Source organism: Hipposideros armiger, unplaced genomic scaffold (assembly GCF_001890085.2).
Source record: "Hipposideros armiger isolate ML-2016 unplaced genomic scaffold, ASM189008v1 scaffold_283, whole genome shotgun sequence".
NCBI classification, from domain to species: domain Eukaryota; kingdom Metazoa; phylum Chordata; class Mammalia; order Chiroptera; family Hipposideridae; genus Hipposideros; species Hipposideros armiger.
Window position 1 is genome coordinate 1,368,549 of NW_017731633.1, and position 17,812 is coordinate 1,386,360.

Here is a 17,812-nt window from a genome sequence, read left to right on the forward strand (position 1 = left end):
ACCTTCCCAGCCCCCAGGGTTAACCCCTGCTGGGTCATTCAACAGCATAGGTTAGTTTCACCTGCTTCTCAACGCTTTTAATAGAGATGTAAACGAAGGCCAGAGAGGGTGCTAGCCTCGGAATTTGCCGTTCAAATATCTGTCTATCTGTGATAAAGTTTAAGCAGCTACTTTGTGATATGTGATCCATTTATAAAAGCTGTTTAGTTTTTTTTTCTGGTCCCTACAGAATAGTTTTCAGGCAAGCAGTTGGAGCAATTGTGTGGTCATCCTCAGGTTAAGAATAGACCAGAACGTGCACGCTAGTCCAGAGGGGCCACCATGTACCCTCGCTGGTCACTGCCCTGCCCTGCCCCCAAAGGGAGGTGCTGTCCTAACCCCTGGGCCACCATCAGGTGGGCACTCTTGAGCTGCGTGTTTTAGTTCTGGCTGCCCTTGCTGTGAACTGCTGCTGAACCCGCCTCATCTTTCACTGCCCTCCTCAAATGTCCTCACCTCCTGCAGCCGCCACCAAGGCCCCAGGCGGTGCCCCGGCAACCTCCATCCCTGCACATCTCACTCAGGTGTGGGGACGGGACCCCTTGCCTGCACCCCACCAGGCCAGGAGTCCCTGAGGGCAGATCGAAAGTGCTGGGTCTGCCTGGGTCCTGAATGTCCAGTGTGGTCCCCCTCAGGCCTGGCCCCTAGGGCCTCAGGAAACGTAATTAATAAATGAAGGATCAGGTGGCCTCTGGGGCCACACAGGCCAATTCAGACTCATCACTGAGGTGCTGGCCCTTGGTCGCCTGGGTCCCAGAGATCTCCCACCCTCATCCTTAGACCCTCCATCTCTTCCTGAGGATGGAAAGTGGGTCACTCCTCACTTCTTGGGCCCTTATTTCCAACTTCATGCCTTTATTGAGCTTGGGCACTTGGTAAGCCCTTTGAACATGGAGTTACTACCCAGAAAAGTGGCAGATGCTGTCCCTTTTCTCAAGTGGCAGACCTAGACACCCACAACGTGTGCTCTAAGGGAGGTGACCCAGGCAGTGTGGGAGCCCAGAGGAGTCCCACCAACAGTGCTATCCAATGGACTTATTATTGTGTGAGCCACACATGTGGTTTTAACTTCTCCAGTGACCATGTTTTTATTTTAAAGGAGAAATGGGCAAAATTAATTTTAGCATGAGATATTTTACATTTTCTCCCCACACTCAGTTATCTAAGTCCTGTGTGGCTTTGCCACTTACAGCCCATCTCAGTTTGGAATAGGCATGTTTCAGGTGCTCAGGAGCCACCTGGCTGATGGTTGCAGTTTGAGGGTCCACTTGACACTGATGAGGAGGTGTTAATCAGAGGGGACTTCCTGGAGGAGGAGATAGCTGACATGAGGCTTGTGGGAGCTTCCCTGGAAGATGGGGGTAGGAGGTGAGGCCAGATTTCTAAAAAGAAGGCGCGCACCTTCTCTTGCTTGTTTATTCATTCATTCACACATTCGTTCAGTGCACAGTTGAGCCTCCCTGGTGCTTGGCCACATGCTGAGGGATGCAGATGACACAGCCATGGGTCAAATGTCAGATAACCAGACTTTTACTAGAAACTCCGTTGTGATGCTCATAAATTGAAGTGAGAGCCGAGGTTAGACAAAAATAAATAAAATAGTTACATGGTGTGAAATGTGGATTTTTTTTTTTTTAAATGATGGAAAAAGAAGGCATTGACTGTAAAGAAATGGTCAGGAAAAGCCTCTTGGAGGAGGTGACAAGAGCTGAGACCCAAATGACAGGAAGATAGAGAGATAGGCCCAGGCAGCAAGCACAGTACGTGCAAATGCCCCTGAGGTAGGAAGGAATATGGAGTGTCCCTGGAACTGGTGCCGGCCAGTGGGGCCAGGACACACAGCAAGATGGTGAGGGGTGACATTGGCGGGGTGGCAAGGGCAGGCCCAGAGCGCTTTGTAGCCATGGGGTGAAGTCTCCCCAGCAGGAGGCAGGGAGGCCAGAAAGGAGTCTGCTGTAATGATTAGAGTTGAGTGAACACGGGATTTGGACAAGGTGATCATGGTGGAGGTGTCCGGAGACATGTCCTGAAGGTTGAGCCAAGAGGCCGTGGTGATGGCTTGAATGAGGGATAAGGATGCCCAGAGTTCTGTTTGGAGGAGCAGAGTGAATGGTGGAGACTGTCATGGGTGAGACGGTGAAGCCTGGCTCGCGTTGAACTGGGGGATGTGAGGAGGACAGTTCTTGTGCTCTGATGGAGGAGCCTGGGCACCAAGGAGGAAGCATAGGCCCTGCCTGTAGGGTCAGGGAAGGCCCTCGAGAGCCATCCCCTAAGTGGGTCTTGTCAGAAGTGTAGGAATGTCGCAGGCACACAGGCTGGGGAGAGGTTGGCAGCCAGGAGAGGGAGGAAGTGGGTCTGTGGACCAGGTGGGAAGGAACAGGCCAGGGCTGTGGGAATGGAGAGGACAGGTTGTGGGGAGGGACAGGAAGGGAGCGCGGAGCTCAGCACCCTTGTCTGGCCTGCTGACTGGGTGGTAATGGGACCTTTTTTGAATTGGGAACCTAGGGGAAGACCAAGTTTTCAGGAGATGCTGAGCTCAATGGGGATGTGGTAAGAATGAGGGTCCTGGGACACAGCTGGAAGGCAGCTGAGCTCTTTTGTTCGTTCATTCATTCATTCATTCATTCTTTTATCATGTATTTTTTGCCAAGCCAGTGCTGGGGGCTGGTGCAGGGGTAACCAGAGCTATGGGTGGGGCCAGTAGCTTCCAGGAAGATTATAGTTCAGGGGTCATAGTGGGAGGAGGAAGTCAGGGATCTCTCCAGAGTATATGCCAGGCTCCTCCTCTGGGTTGTAGAGCCTGGTGAGCCTCAGTCATCACCTCCCTGAAGCTCCCAGCTAGAGATGGGTCCACTGCTGGCCTCAGCCCTGGGGCCCAGGACCCCAGAGTGGAGAGAGTTTGCCCTTCCAGCTGAGAGGGACCTTGCCAAGAAAAGTGAGGCCAGGTGGCTCAACTCTCCCGGACCCTCATCACCTGCCCTGCCTTCTCCCCAGGTAAGAGCAAGGAGGCAGAGATTAAGAGAATCAACAAGGAACTGGCCAATATTCGCTCCAAGTTCAAAGGTAGCTGGGGCCCTGGACTCCTGGGTTGAGGGAGGAGGGGGCTGGGGCCCTGGACTCCTGAGACTTGCATGTGTGACCGTTCCTCATTTTGCCTCCCATTTCCTCCTTCCTCTGGCTCCAGGGGACAAAGCCTTGGATGGCTATAGTAAGAAAAAATATGTGTGTAAACTGCTCTTCATCTTCCTGCTTGGCCATGACATTGACTTTGGGCATATGGAGGCTGTGAACCTGCTTAGCTCTAACAAGTACACAGAAAAGCAGATAGTGAGTCTGGGGAGAAGGGACTGGAAACCAGAACTCTTGGGTCTTAGGGAGGAGGGGCTGGGGGCCTGGGTTCCTGGGTCTGAGGGAGGAGGGGGTTGGGGGCCTGGACTCCTGGGTCTGAGGGAGGAGGGGGCTGAGGGCCTGGGTTCCTGGGTCTGAGGGAGGAGGAGCTGGGGCCTTGACTCGTGGATCTGAGGACGGAAGGGCTGCAGGTACAGGCTCCAGGGTGTGAGAGTTGGGGCCTAGGGTCAATTAGCCACAAAGCTCTTGACTCTCAGCTCCCTCCTCACCCACCCAGGGTTACCTGTTCATCTCAGTGCTGGTGAACTCGAACTCCGAGCTGATCCGGCTCATCAACAACGCCATCAAGAATGACCTGGCCAGCCGCAACCCCACATTCATGTGTCTGGCCCTGCACTGCATCGCCAACGTGGGCAGCCGCGAGATGGGCGAAGCCTTTGCTGCCGACATCCCTCGCATCCTGGTGGCTGGGTGAGGCACTGGGGACCTACGGTGGAGGGAGGATGGGGGAGACAAGGCCCAGACATGTTTGAGGTTAAAAGAGGCACCTGCCTCAGGTCTTCCACCCAGGACGTGGGGCTCACATCAGACGTGGAATCCCAATGTTCTGGTGGCAGCCCCGTGGTTGTATCTTCTCATTTCACCAAGTCAACCGTGTGAGGCAACCTCTGAACAAAGCCAGTGGGGTGTCTGTCTAACTGACCTTGACATTTAATATCTAGTATAGAAGAGGTGATAAGCTTCAGTTATGTTGGTGACAGCCCTCCAGAACTTCTGCATCTTCTCCATTCATTCATTTAACAAACATCTATTGAGCATCTGCTATGTACGAGGCACTGTGCTGATTGCTGGGGATATAGTCATGACCGGAAGCGGACATGGTCATTGTCCTCCCAGCATTCATGGTCTGGAGTGGGAGATAAATGTTTGAGTAACTGCAGGATGAAACATATAATTCTTCTCAGAACCATGCTGTGGGGCACAGGAGCCCCTAAGGGGTGCCTGACCTAGCTGAGGGATCAGGGAGGGTTTCCCAGAGGAAGTGGCATCAGGCTGAGACCTAAGTGAGAAGGAGTTGTTGGGCATGGAAAGGGGACAGGCATAAGGGGCAGTGGGGTCAGACTGTGTGATCACCGTGAGGCAGGAGGTCATTAAGCAAGTATTTCTGGAGTACCTGCAACATGCCAGACACTGTTGTGGGCATGGGGAGGCAGGAGTGAGCAGCTCGGACTGTTGAGCCCACCCTTGGGGAGCTTACATGTAGTGGGGGACCCAAAAAACAAACACATAACAAAGAAGTAAGATGAGTACAGACAGTGATAAATACTCCGATGAAAACAAAAAAAATAGGGTAGTTGGGGGCAGTAGGAGTGGTGGGGGGGTCTACTTAAATTAGACTTGTCAGGGAAGGTTTCTCCAAGGAAATGATGTGTAAATTGAGACTAGAATGATGAGGATATAGTCATTTAAAAATGTTGGACAAAGAGTGTCCCAAGCAAAAGGAGCAGCAAATGCAAAGGCCCTGAGGTAGGCATGAGCTTTCTACATTCATGGAACCAAGAAATAGTGTCTATGTCTGGACTGGAATGAGGGGAAAAGGAGAGAGAGTGAATAAGGGAAGTTTGGATTTTATTGTAATTGATGTGGGAGGCAATTGGTGTGTTTTAAGCAGGTGGATGATGTGAGTAGCTTTGTATTTTTAAAAGATCATTGGGCCTGGTGTGGGAGAATGTAGGACTTGTATTTCTGGCAACATGTGGACTAGATTCCTGACTGGTACTCTCACTGAAACCCAGCTATCAATGTTGAATAAAAGAGGAAAGGAAATGTTGGTTAATGAGTTCACGAGCTAGCAAGAAAGTAAGGACAGGACCGGCCAAGTGACTCAGTTGGTTAAGAGTTAGCTTAAGACCGCGAGCTCTGAGCAACAGGGCCGCTGGTTCAATTCCCACATGGGCCAGTGACGCTGTGCCCGAGCTGAGCTGCCCCTGAGCTGGCAATAGATGACAGGATGGCTCAACTGGTGAGAGCACGTGCTCCTAACAACAAGACTGCTGGTTTGATGGTGGGCTATGCCCGCCCGCAACTAAGACTGAACTTGGCACCTTGAGCTGAGCTGCCACCCGAATGGCTCAGTGGATAGAGCATGCGCTCTTCTTTTAAAAGATTTTATTGGGGAATTGGGGGAGTGGAACAGTGTTGGGGAATCAGGGAAGGGGAACAGACAAGCTGCTGTCTTTTTGTCTTCAGTCTAGTTGTGGAAGACGACAGTTCACTGGCCCATGTTGGAATTATCATTGTGCTCTTCCTGGGTGAGGCAGTCGCTTGCCGGCCATTGGATGGCTGCTCACAGTAGCTTAAGGCAGCCCCACTGCAGCCTACTCCGGTCGCCGGCAACTCACGGCAGCCCAGCTCCAGTTTGAGCTGTTGTTCACCATCTTAGCTGTAGAGGGCGCAGCATCACTGGCCCTCATGTGGGATCCGAACTGGGGCCCTGCTGCTCAGAGCTGGCATCCCANTCTGCTCCCCTTCCCCCAATTCCCCAATAAAAATCTTAAAAAAAAAAAAGAATTCATAAAACTTATGATTAAAAAAGTAGATTCATGAAGTACTCAAGTTGCTCCAAATATACTTTTGCAGCAACTTGAGTCAAGGATTCTTTTTTCAATTTCAATTTATCAAAATTACATAAAACTAGGAATTTAATCCCTCAGTCGCACTGGCCATGTTTCAAGTGGCCCGTGGCAACATTTGGCCAGTGACTCTCATATTAGCACAGAGCCAGCATTTTCTGAGCTGGACCGTGGTCCAGAGTCAGTGAGCATCATTTCCCAGAATCCTATCTGAGGACACGGGGCTGCTGGAACTTGTGTGGGAGACACACCGTGGCAGGATGTATAGATAGGAAATTTTCTTAGCTAGTGTTGTATGTAAACGGTAGTTGTCTAGAAGGCTATGGGGGCTCTTGGGTACCAGACAGTGCCTGCATTACCTCCATAAAGCCGCATTGGTCCATTTAGGGTAGAGTTGGGGTTTGTTAGGATGCCTTTGGTGGCAGTGAAAGACCCATCCCTGTGCCCCTGCGGCTTAAACCCTTAGGGAAGGCTTTATCTCCCCTAACCAGAAGCCTGAAGGTAGGGCTGATCCTGGGTGCAGTCAGAAGTTAGTTCCCGGCTCCGGCCTGTAGCAAGAGAGTGGTCTCTATTTCACTCGTGTGCCCCTTACACCAACAACTACAAGCAAAAGAGGGACCGTTGCCCTCCCATGGTTCCCTAGTACCTTCAGAAAACCCAAGAGAGGCTGTGTGGTGTGGCTCCCCTGCAGTGCTAGCATGCAGACTGGTCCTCCTACTCTGAGCAAGCTCCCCGTATTTCTGCTTGGTCCATTTCAGCTTCATCTTTTGATCCTTAAATCCCAGGAGCTGTGGACCTCCTGGGAGCCTTCCTCGCCGCCCCCCCCCCAACTCATTCCAGTTTCCCAGCCCCCATTGCGTTTGCCTCTGTCAAAATACTCACCATGGTCCCTGTCAGCCTCCCCTCCAATCCAGGAGTCCCCAAGAGCAAGGCTGGTGTTACTCATCCCTAAGCATCGCCCAGGGAATGTTTGAAGTTAAGGGAATCCCTTTAATATGTCCTGACATGCTTGCACACCTCCTGTGACTGCGAGCTCATCCTCCTGTCCTGGCTGGCCCTGAGTGCTAGAAAGTTATTTCCCTTTACAGCTGCCTTCAGCCCCTCTCTCCCATGGGTTACCAGCACCTGTGTGCTTTCTCTGGGCACCCGGGCTGCTACTTGCCTCTGGATCATTGTAGAGGCTGTGCCCTCAGCCAGAATGCCCTCCCTCCAGGGCCGCAGCCCCTTCTCTTTTGAAGACCTGATGTTTTGTTATCTCTGTGAATTCTTTTTTATAGTAAAGTATATCCGTTATGCAGAANGCTGAAGAATCAGGGCTTCCCTTGATCTTCTTCTCATCAAGTATATGTTGAGTGGCTGGTATGTTTCTAACCTTGTTATGGGGCTGGGGACAGAGTGGTGAATAGGACAGACTTGTCAGTGCCCCTGTGGAGCCTCTAGCCCTGTGAGGGAGACAGGTACTGCATAAAATTGCAGCTGTCCTTGTTACAGTTGTATACAGATGTTCTTAGCAGCATTATTCATGATAGCCAAAAAGTGGAAACAACCCAAATATTCATCGACAGATCAATGGATAAACAAATGTGGTCCACCCACACAATGGAATATTATTCGGCTATTAAAAAGAATGAAGTACTGATAGATGCTGCACCTTGAAAACATCATTCTACATGAAAGAAACCAGATCCACAGAAATGTATGATTCTATTTATCTGAAATGTCTGGAATAAGCAAATCCATAGAAACTGAAAGATTAGTGGTTGCCTAGGGCTAGGGGGTGGTGGAATGTGGAGTGACTGCTAAGGAGTACAGGGTTTCTTTTTGGGGTGATGAAAATGTTCTGGTGGCTGCAAAACATTGTGGATATACCAAAGACCACTTGCACACTTTAAAATGGTGAACTTTATGGTATATGAATTATATCTCAATTTTTTTTAAGTGGCAAAAGTTGTAGCTGTCCTAGGTCCAGTGAAGGAGAGGGCCTCGGTGTGGAGAGAATGGGGGCTCTGTCTGTTTGCGTTGTTCAGATAATGTGGAGGAGTTAGCCAGGCCAAGGGAACTGTGGCAGAGGGACTGCAAGTGCAAAGGTCTTGAGGCCCAGTTGAACCTCTGAGCTAAGGCTTAGGATCTGACTTTGGGGAGATAGGCAGAGTGTTTGTCCTGAGAGTACTGGAGGGTTTCAAACAGGAGTGAGGGAAAAGAAGGGATGAGGGACATGCATGGGGCAGTGCTCAGAGATGAGCAGGGGGAGGAGCTGGAGCCATCCTGCTGGAGGATCTGAAGGGCATAGTGGAATTCAGAGAGAAAAATCTAGAAGGAGATGAAAGGTAGGCTTTGAGAAGCAGGGCCAGGAAGGGCAAATTCTGCAGATAAGAAGGGGAGAGGTTGAGGCTGGGTGCAGCCTGAGGGTGTGGTCCTGTCCTGTCGGAGTGGATTCTGCTTCCAAGTCACTTATCTGACTGACAGCTCCCTGGGGCAGCACTGGGGCTGCCTCCTCTTCAGGGCCCCTGCTCTCTGCAGGCCCAAGGAAAGTTTTCAAGAGAGTAAATGGGAAGAGGGACATTGGGCTGCTGGAAGTGCCTTGAGCTCCTGCATTAGGGCACATCCTACTCCAAGTTGCAACCCATTCTGTCTGTGACACCTCTCCCAGTCCCTAGAGCACAGGCCCTGGTCTGATCCTTCCCTGGGTCTCCAGTTTGGTGCTCATGCTCTCCAGGGGAGATGGACCAATACACAAGTAAATATATAGTATTCAGGTGTCCAGACAGGTGGCAGTGACTGTTGGGAGGAAATAAATCAGGGAAGGGTGTGTGTGGGGACAAGGTTAGGGATGATGCTCTCATATAGGCTGGTCAGAGAGTCTCTTGCTGAAAAGGTGGCACTGGAGCAAAGAATTGAATTTAGTGGGTGAATAGGGCCTGCATAAATCTGGAGGAGGACATTCTCTGCAGAGGGAACTGCCTGTGCAAAGGCCCTGAGGTAGGACTGAGCTTGAAGTGTAGGAGGAATGCGAGGAGGTGGGGGAGAGGGTAGGAGTTGCGGTCAAAGAGGGAACTAGGCTGTGCAGGGCCTGGAGGGCTTCAGTGAGGACTTTGCTTTGACTCTGAGCACGATGGCAGCCATGGAAAGATTGGGAGCAGAGAAGGGACAGGCTTTGACTCAAATTTTTACAGGATCCCTATGGCCACTGTGCAGAGAACAGAAAGAATGAGCCCCACTTTGGTGGTTCTTCAACATTAGTGTGCCATTGGGGACCCCTCACCCCACAATTGCATTCAGTGCCTGCCCTGTGCCAGGACAGCTCTGGACCCTGCGAATGCCACCAGAAATGGAGCAGCCACACTTCCCTGCCCTTGGGGACCTGGCATTGTGATCTGTCCAGGGTTTACAGATCAGCATGTTCCCCCTTAACATGTTAGGCGGCAGCTCAGGGAGGGTCTCTCAGCTGCATTCTAGCTGGGGAATGACAGGGTGTGGCTCGGATGCTCAGGGAGAATTTTCTCCCCCAGGAATGGTAACACCAGCACAGTCTAACCCAGCACTAAAAATGTAAAACAACCAGTGAAATTAATTTTAATATTTTTATTTACCCCAGTTTGCGCAAAATATGATTTAAATGTGTAATCAATAGTTTTTGTTGTTGTTTTGTTTTTTGGTTTTTGTTTTGTTTTGTTTTTTTAAAGATTTTTATTCGGGAATTGGGGGGATGGGAACAGTGCTGGGGAATTGGGGGAAGGGGAACAGAGAAGTTGCTCTCGTTTTGTTCTTCAGTCTGGTTGTGGAGGACATTGCTTCACTGGCCCAAGTTGGCACCATCATTGCGCTCTTCCCGGGCGNTCCAGGTTGAGCTGTCGTTCAGCATCTTAGCTGTAGAGGGCAGTGTCACTGGCCCTCATATGTGGGATCCGAACCAGGGCCCTCTGGTGTCCCAAACCAGTTCTTAACCATCGCGCCACTCGGCCGGCCCCCAAGCATGCACTCTTAACAACAAGGCTTCCGGTTCGACTCATGCATGGGATGGTGGCTACGCCCACCCGCAACTAAGATTGAACACAGCACCTTTAGCTTCGAGGCCATGAGCTGCCTACAGGCAGCCAGATGGCAACTGGTGCCCTCCACAGCTAAGATTGAAGAACAAAAACTTGACTGGTCTCCTTCCCCAATTCCCCAACACTGTTCCCTTCCCCCAATTCCCCAATTTGAAAAAAAAAAAAAAAAGTAAGGACAGGACATGAGCTAGGAGAGCCTGGTACCCTGGGAGAGGAGCAGAATCCCAAAGCCAGCTTTTGCTTATAGGGCATTTGCTGAACTGGGTGTACCTACTATTGGTTTTGGGGCCCTGCAGCCTCTGGGAATGGAAGACAAAGCTTATCCAAGGACAGCCTCCAGAGGCCACACATCAAAGTGAGGGTGACCTAGAGCCGGCCGAGTGGCTCAGTTGGTTAAGAGCTCGCTCAAGAGTTTGAGCTCTGAGCAACAGGGTCCCCGGTTTGATTCATGGCCCGAGCCGAGCTGCTGCTGAGCTGCCAACAGGTGGCAGGATGGCTCAGCTAAAAAACAACAACAACAACAAAAAAAAAAACAAAGTGAGGGTGACCTAGAAATAAACCCCCTTAGGGGCTATAAGGAAAATTACCTGTTTTGAACCTTGACACAGAGCAGCCCACACTCTGGTTTTTCAGCCCAGTTTCCCCCTACCTGGCTCATCCACAAATCCTTAAGCCAAGCTTTAGTTTAAAGTGATGCAAACTGGTAGTAGCCAAGTTCCTGACAGAAACAAACAAGCCGTTTTGGGGAAACCCACCTTCACCAGAGGCCTCAAAGATTTCTACAGCAGCTCCGAGTTACATGAGTAGCTCACAGTCAAAAATCACTAAACACAGGACACAAGACATCATGAGGGAAAACCAGCAGAAAGAGCACTGAAAAGAACAGTTGAATTGGAATTTTCATACAGAATATAAAATAAGTATGTTTAATATGTTCCAAGAAATATGAGAATGATTTAAACATCAAAGAAAAGTGCAAGCTATATATTTTCTAACTTTATTGGGGAACAGTGTGTTTTTCCCAGGACCCATCAGCTCCAAGTCAAGCTGTCCTTCAATCCATTTGCGGGGGCTGCAGCCTACCATCCCATGTGGGAGTTGAACCGGCAACCTTTTTGTTAAGAGCACACGCTCTAACCAACTGAGCCATGAGGCCACCCATTGGTAGCTCAACTCAAGTTGTTGTCTTCAACCCATTTGCTGAGGGCATAGCTCACTGGCCCATGTGGGAATCGAACCAGCAACCCTGTTGCTCAGAGCTTGCGCTCTAACCAACTGAGCCACCCGGCTGCTATTTTTTAAAATGGAAAATATCACTGAACTTTTTAAAAAATTAAGTGGTCTTGTTTAGCCGCAGAATAGACACAGTCAAGGCAGAATTAAACAGGCAGTAGAGCTGGAGAAATTAATGAGAATGCAGCCCAGTGAAACAAAGAGATGGAAAACTTAAAAAGAGAGGTTCAAAGTCATGGAAGATAGAGAAGGTCTGACATAATGCTATTTAGAGTTCTAGAAAGAGAGAAAGGAGAGAATGTGACAGAGGCATTGCTTGAACAGATAACTGCTGAGAACATTCTAGAACCAATGAAAGAGACTGACCCTCAGATTCAAGTAGACCAACAAATCATAAGCAGAAATAGAGACTGCAGTGGGACGAGGGTGTCTGTGGGAGACCACTGAGAATGTCTGTTGTCGTCCAGGTCAGAGCTAACGGTGGCTGGGATCTGGGTTGTGGCGATGAAGGCATTTAATGGGAGGGCTATGTTTTGAAAGTAAAGCTAACAGGATGGGTTACATGTGGCGTGAAAGAAAGAGGAGTGAAGTTGAACAGGTGGGTGAGTGATGACGACTGGGGGAGAACCAGGTAAGCGAGAGGAGGATGCAGAGTTGGGTTTGGCCATGTTGAATTTGAGATGCCCTTTTAGTTATTAGGTAGAGCTGGCCAGTAGGCGGTTGGACGGCAGGGAGTCAGGGCCAGAGAAAGAGACCTGAGAGAGACCTGCACTGTGCTCAGAATATGATGCAGGCCACCTACGTGCTGTTCACTTTTCTAGTTGTCACATTAGACAAAGTAAAAACAAACAGGTGAAACTAATTTTAATATTTTAATTGATGCTGATCCCACCAGAATCTTTTCATTTTGACATTGGATCAACATCAGAATTATCCACGAGCTATCTTACAATATTTTTTCTGCTAAATCTTTGAAACCCAGTGTGTAAGGTACATACACATCACATCTCAGTTGGGACTCACCATAATTCCTGTGCCCAGTAGCCCCATGTGGCCGGGGGCTTCTGTATTAGACAGTGCAGGACAGATGGTGATTAAAGCCCCTGCCTGATAAAGTCCCCCATGGAGGACCTGAGCAGGGAAGAGAAGCAACTGGAGGCTGAGCCTGGGGTGGCCCAGCACGTCGAGGTCTGGTTGGCCTGGGAGATGGGAAGAAAATGCAATATGGGCTGTGGCTTGGTACTTGGAGAAGAAACTTTCACAGAGGAGGGAGTAGGCAGTTGTGGCAAGTGCTACTGATATTTTCTTTGAGACGGGAACAGGCAGTGGCCATTGGCTTGGGTAAGACAGAGGTCGCTGGCCACCCTTAGCTGGAGAACTTGGTGCCTACTGAAGGCTGCGAAGGAGGCCAGTGTGACAAATGCATATTAACATAAGTAATGTCTCCCCATTTTACACGAAGGAATGGCTGCTGAGGGGTCTTGCCCTGCCAGTGTTGCAGGCCAGGCTGGGGTTGCCTTACTGTAGGCTGGGCTCTCCACGCTGGAAACTTGGCCTTGATAGTGACTGGGGAATGGAGGAAACTTTTTTTTTTAGATAGATTTAAATAATAAATGAAATAAAGTACATGTAAGATACAATTCACCATTTTAACTATTCTAAAGGATACAGTTCTGTGGTCTTTCATATATTGTGTAACTACCACCACTATCTAATTTTGGAAAATTTCCATCACCCCAAAAAGAAGCCCCCATACACCCATTAGCAGTCACTCCCCATTCCCTCTCTCACAGCCCCTGGCAACCACTAACCTGCTTCCTGTCTCTGTGGATTTTCCTGTTCTGGATATTTCAGATAAATGGAATCACATGATATGTAGCCTTTTGTGACTGGCTTCTTTATCTTGGCTTGTTTTCAAGGTTCATCCAGGTTGTAGTGTGTGTCAGAGCTTAATTCCTTTTTTTATGGTTGAGTAATAATATTCTGTTGTGTGGATGGAATATATTTTATCTATTCATCAAAAAGTTTCCACCTTTTGGCTGTTATGCATAATGTACACATTTGTGTGAACTTTGTTTTCGGTTCTCTTGCATAGATGCCTAGGCACGGAATTGCTGGGTCAGGTGGTGCCGTGCCTTTATTTAAAAGAAGAAACAGTTGCAGTTCAGTTCCCCCTTCGTGTCCTTTACACCATCTCTACATCTTCCGCTCCTCCCTTCCTGGGCCTCTGAATTCGGTGGTTATTATATCTGGGCACACCCCTAAATTATGTACTTTACCTAAATAGAACCACATCTCTGTTTAATGTAACTAAGTTGATGAATAGCTCTTATGCCTTCATTTGGTATTTGACTGGATGTTCCCTGCCTGTAATTGGAAATGATAATAGAATTCACCTCCTTAGAGGGCTGTGGTGAGGATTCAACAGGTTACTATGTAGAAGCACTTAGAACAGAGTGTGGCCCAGAGTTAGGACTCGTGAGATGTGACCTCTAATGGTGAAGGTGAGAAGACCACCATTAATCCAGCATTGCCTAGTGGACAGACCTTCTGCTGGTTTCCAGTTTTAATCTGATGATAGGCAGTGAGTGTACTCAGGCTATCACCTTGAACACCCCAGGGTGGGGTATTCTGTGCAGAGATTTTGTCTTTTCTCATTAAGTTACTCAGTTCTCTGCTCACCTGGCACCTTACCAGAGAGGCCGTCCTCCAAAATAGCATCCTTTGCACACTGTGCTTATACCTGCTGTAGTTGGTGCCACAGCACTGAACCCCAGCAGCATCTGATGTGTGTGCTTGGATTCTGACTGCTCCAGCTAGAATGTAAGCTCTGTGAGGACAGACGTTTGGACCAATTTGTCCACCACTCTGTCCACAGCACCAATAGCTGTGCTGGTGAATAGTAGGAGCTCAATTCGTGCTTAGTGAATGAGTGAAGGTGCCGAGCCAGGCTTGACATCGGGCTCTTCCAGTGACCCCAGGAGGCTAGAGATGCAACCCATTTTGCAGATGAAGAAACTGAGGCCCATGAGGGCAGCACCAGATTGGATCCCAGGTCCGCCTGGCTCTCTCCACCTCTCTGGCCACCCTTCCTGGGAGGAGTAAGAGAGGAGGGGAGGTGTGCAGGGCCGGGGTCATGCTGACCCCCATGCCCGCCCCACATTGTGTCCCCTCAGGGACAGCATGGACAGCGTGAAGCAGAGTGCAGCCCTGTGCCTGTTGCGGCTCTACAAGGCCTCGCCTGACCTGGTGCCTATGGGCGAGTGGACAGCCCGTGTGGTGCACCTGCTCAATGACCAGCACATGGTGAGGACCCTGTGCTGGGCCGCTGCCCCCAAACCCCACCTCTGCCCTGACCCCGCCTGCAATCCCAGAGTCCCCCACCCCTGTCCCCAACTTCACCCAGGTACCTAGAGACCTTGACCCAGTCTCCCCAATACTCATCACCCACCCAAGTGTCCAGAAATGCCCACTCTGTCCCTGCCACCCACCCAGCTACCCAGGGGTCTTATCATCCAGTGTCCCTAACACCCAACACCAATCCAGCCCCTCAGAAAATCCAGCCTCTGTTTCTTACACCCCCAGCATCCACCGCCTGCCCAGCCAGCACAGAGATGCTGACCTCTGTCACTACCCCCAACACTCCCAGTCCTTCCATAGTCCCCACCCACCCTCTGCTCCACACCCTAGATGCCTGCACCCTCCCAGGGGTACTCCAGGCACCCAAGTCAATGCTGGCCATGGTCCCTGAGCCCCCAAACACCCACTGTGACATCTGTACATATCCAAGCATACCCCTCTTACACCCCAAACCTTCGTGTTCCTGAGTCTCCGCTCTCAAATACGCAGCCTGCACACTTGTCCCCAGCCTGACCCTGCCCCCGGGGCCCTGACCTGCCATTCGTCTGCCCCTGCAGGGCGTGGTCACAGCCGCTGTCAGCCTCATCACCTGTCTCTGCAAGAAGAACCCGGATGACTTTAAGACGTGCATTTCCCTGGCTGTGTCTCGCTTGAGCCGGGTGAGTGTGGCCTCAGTGCTAGCTACAGGAAGTGGCCCTGGCATCCCTGTTCCCTGGGGCACCTCCCTGGTTCCCCTTGCTGTCCCTGAGAGGCAGCCCAGTTTGGTGATTATGCACTCAGGCTCTGAGCTAGGTTCAGCCCAGCTCAGCCACTTCCTGGATGTGTGGCCCTGAACAAGTGGCTTCACCTCTCTGGGCTTCAGTTGTCCTCTCTCTTCAATGGGGATGATACCAGTACATGCCGCACAGCACAGCTGCAGTAAATTAATCTGTATAAAATGTTTGAACAGGGCCTGGTGCGTGGTGAGCAGCCCAGAAGTGAGAGCTGCCATCCTGATTTCCTTCCTCTTGCCCCCTCTGTCTCTTTCTTCCTCGTCCTGCTTTCTCTGCTTTTCTTCCCACTCCTCCTCTCTTTCCCATGTATCTCCCTTTCACTCCTTCCTTCTGCTCCTCTCCTGGGAACATGCTGTGTATGCCCAGCTCTGCATGAGCTGACATGGGGACACGGATGAATCAGACCCCAGCCCTCTAGGAGCCCCCTGTCCTGTTGAGGGGAGAGCTGTGTGGCAGGGCAGGCCGACTCAGTTACAGATGATCCTATAAGGGGTGGTTTGTGCTGTCATGGAGGTAGCACAGGGCTTTGTAGACCCCCAAAGGAAGCACTTAACCCAGTTTGGAAATCCAGGAAGGCTTCCTGGGAGAGGTGACACCTGAACTGAGACTTGGAGTAAATATAAACATTTTCAGGGCAGATAAGAGGCCTGGATTCTCAAGCAAGAGAACAACATACCCTCTCATTCATTCAATCATTTTTTCCATTCATTCACCACACATCTGAATACTCCCATGTGCCAGGCTGGTAGGGGAAGACATAGACAGTGATAGTTGGAGCGGGGCCCATACTGTCATGGAGGTGGCACAGAGCATGGTGGGAATGCTTCCTGGAGTAGGGGTTTTCAAGGTTGAATAGGAGTTTGCTGTGAGGAAACAAAAGTCACATGCCCTTTCACTAATTCTCTACCTAGTCACTGAGGCTTTCTCATGTCTGACCTGGTATTAGGCTTGGGGACCCATTTCTTGCCCCTGAGTAGCTTCCAGTCTCAGGGGAAGAGCTGCAAGGCAGCAGTCTCTGGGGAGAGGGATGTGATGTGTGCTCTGGTGGGCATAGTCCAGGGTACTGGGAGGCACAGAGTTGGAGTGAGGAGCTCACCGAAGGGAATCACAATGGCAGGGACTTCCTGCCCACCTGACACCAGCTTTACTTAGTCCCAGATCCACCTGGTCACTCACTGAGTGCCCGAAGCCTCAGGTCCCTCTATCCCCACAGGAAGACAGTATTTGCTCTGCCCGGCCAGCCCTGTGCCCGCCTCCATGCCTCACCCTTCTTCTCGCCCCCAGATTGTCTCCTCGGCCTCCACCGACCTCCAGGACTACACCTACTACTTCGTCCCGGCACCCTGGCTCTCAGTGAAGCTGCTGCGGCTGCTGCAGTGCTACCCGCCGCCAGGTACTGCCAAGCCCACCAGGCTGGGCTCTAGGGCCTCCAACCCTCTGCTGGGGCAGGTGGATGGGTGCTGGGGGTCCATGTCAGGATTTTTTTGAGGCAGTGGGTGCCATTAGGCCCTGTTCCTCAGCTGAGCGGGGACAGCTCTGAGCCCAGGACCCGGCCAAGAAAGCTCTGGGACGAGCCTATTGTATGAGGCGGGAACAGTGTGGAGCGGGGAGCCCGCCCTGTGCAGCATAGAGAGTTGGACAAACCTCTGGTGTTCGTTGATCTCCTGCTGTGGTCCAGGGTCCCTTCAAAGTAGCATTCGTGCTCTAGCCTGTAACACAGAGGCCTGTTTTACAGATGAGGAAAACGAGGATTGGAGCAGGGAAGTCCTTGCTCAAGGCCACCCAGCAGGTCAAGGGTGATTCCAGGCTATGCTGTTTGAATTAGCATAGCTCCATTAGGGGTTTTCATGTCCTCAGTGTTTATGGTCACATTAGTGTGAACAAAGTGCCTTCAGTGAGCCAGATCCTACACTGGGGGTGTCTGTGTCCTCCCAACCGAGCTGGCGAGGGGGAACTGCCCCTGCAATATGCAAACAGAGAAACTGAGGATTGGAAATGAGACATGGCCTTCCTAGGCCTGGACAGCGACTGGGGGGCAGAGCCTGACTCCAGAATCTGTGCTCTGAGCCCCTCCCTCTACCACAGGGGCCTCGGCTGTCTGATCTCACAGAGCAGTATTGAGGGACCCTGTGCTGAGATGTTCAGCACATAGTAGGTGCTTGATAAACCTTTGATCAAAATTCCCATTGATTCAGCCAGGGTGCTGAGCACCAGCTGTGGGCCAGGGACCTGAATCTTCACAGCCAGCTGTGTGGGAGCCTCTGTGTGTGTGTGTGTGTGTGTGTGTGTGTGTGTGTGTGTGTGTGTGTGTGTGTGTGTGTGTGTGTGTGTGTAGCTATGTCTGTCTGTATGCGTGCCTGTCTCTGCTGTCATTGTG

The 17,812-nt window shown here is 50.8% G+C and overlaps 1 protein-coding gene across 2 annotated transcripts in view; it reads left to right on the top strand.

Moving 5' to 3' along the window:
* Positions 1–17,812, top strand: part of AP2A1 (adaptor related protein complex 2 subunit alpha 1) — a 35,122-nt gene that overhangs the window by 7,989 nt on the left and 9,321 nt on the right. For both annotated transcript variants that reach the window (XM_019658301.1, XM_019658302.1), the window contains exons 2-7: positions 3,034–3,102; positions 3,224–3,366; positions 3,665–3,858; positions 14,479–14,608; positions 15,220–15,321; positions 16,720–16,828. In XM_019658301.1, the coding sequence (XP_019513846.1) occupies positions 3,034–3,102; positions 3,224–3,366; positions 3,665–3,858; positions 14,479–14,608; positions 15,220–15,321; positions 16,720–16,828 (747 nt within the window). The remainder of the gene's footprint in view (positions 1–3,033; positions 3,103–3,223; positions 3,367–3,664; positions 3,859–14,478; positions 14,609–15,219; positions 15,322–16,719; positions 16,829–17,812) is intronic.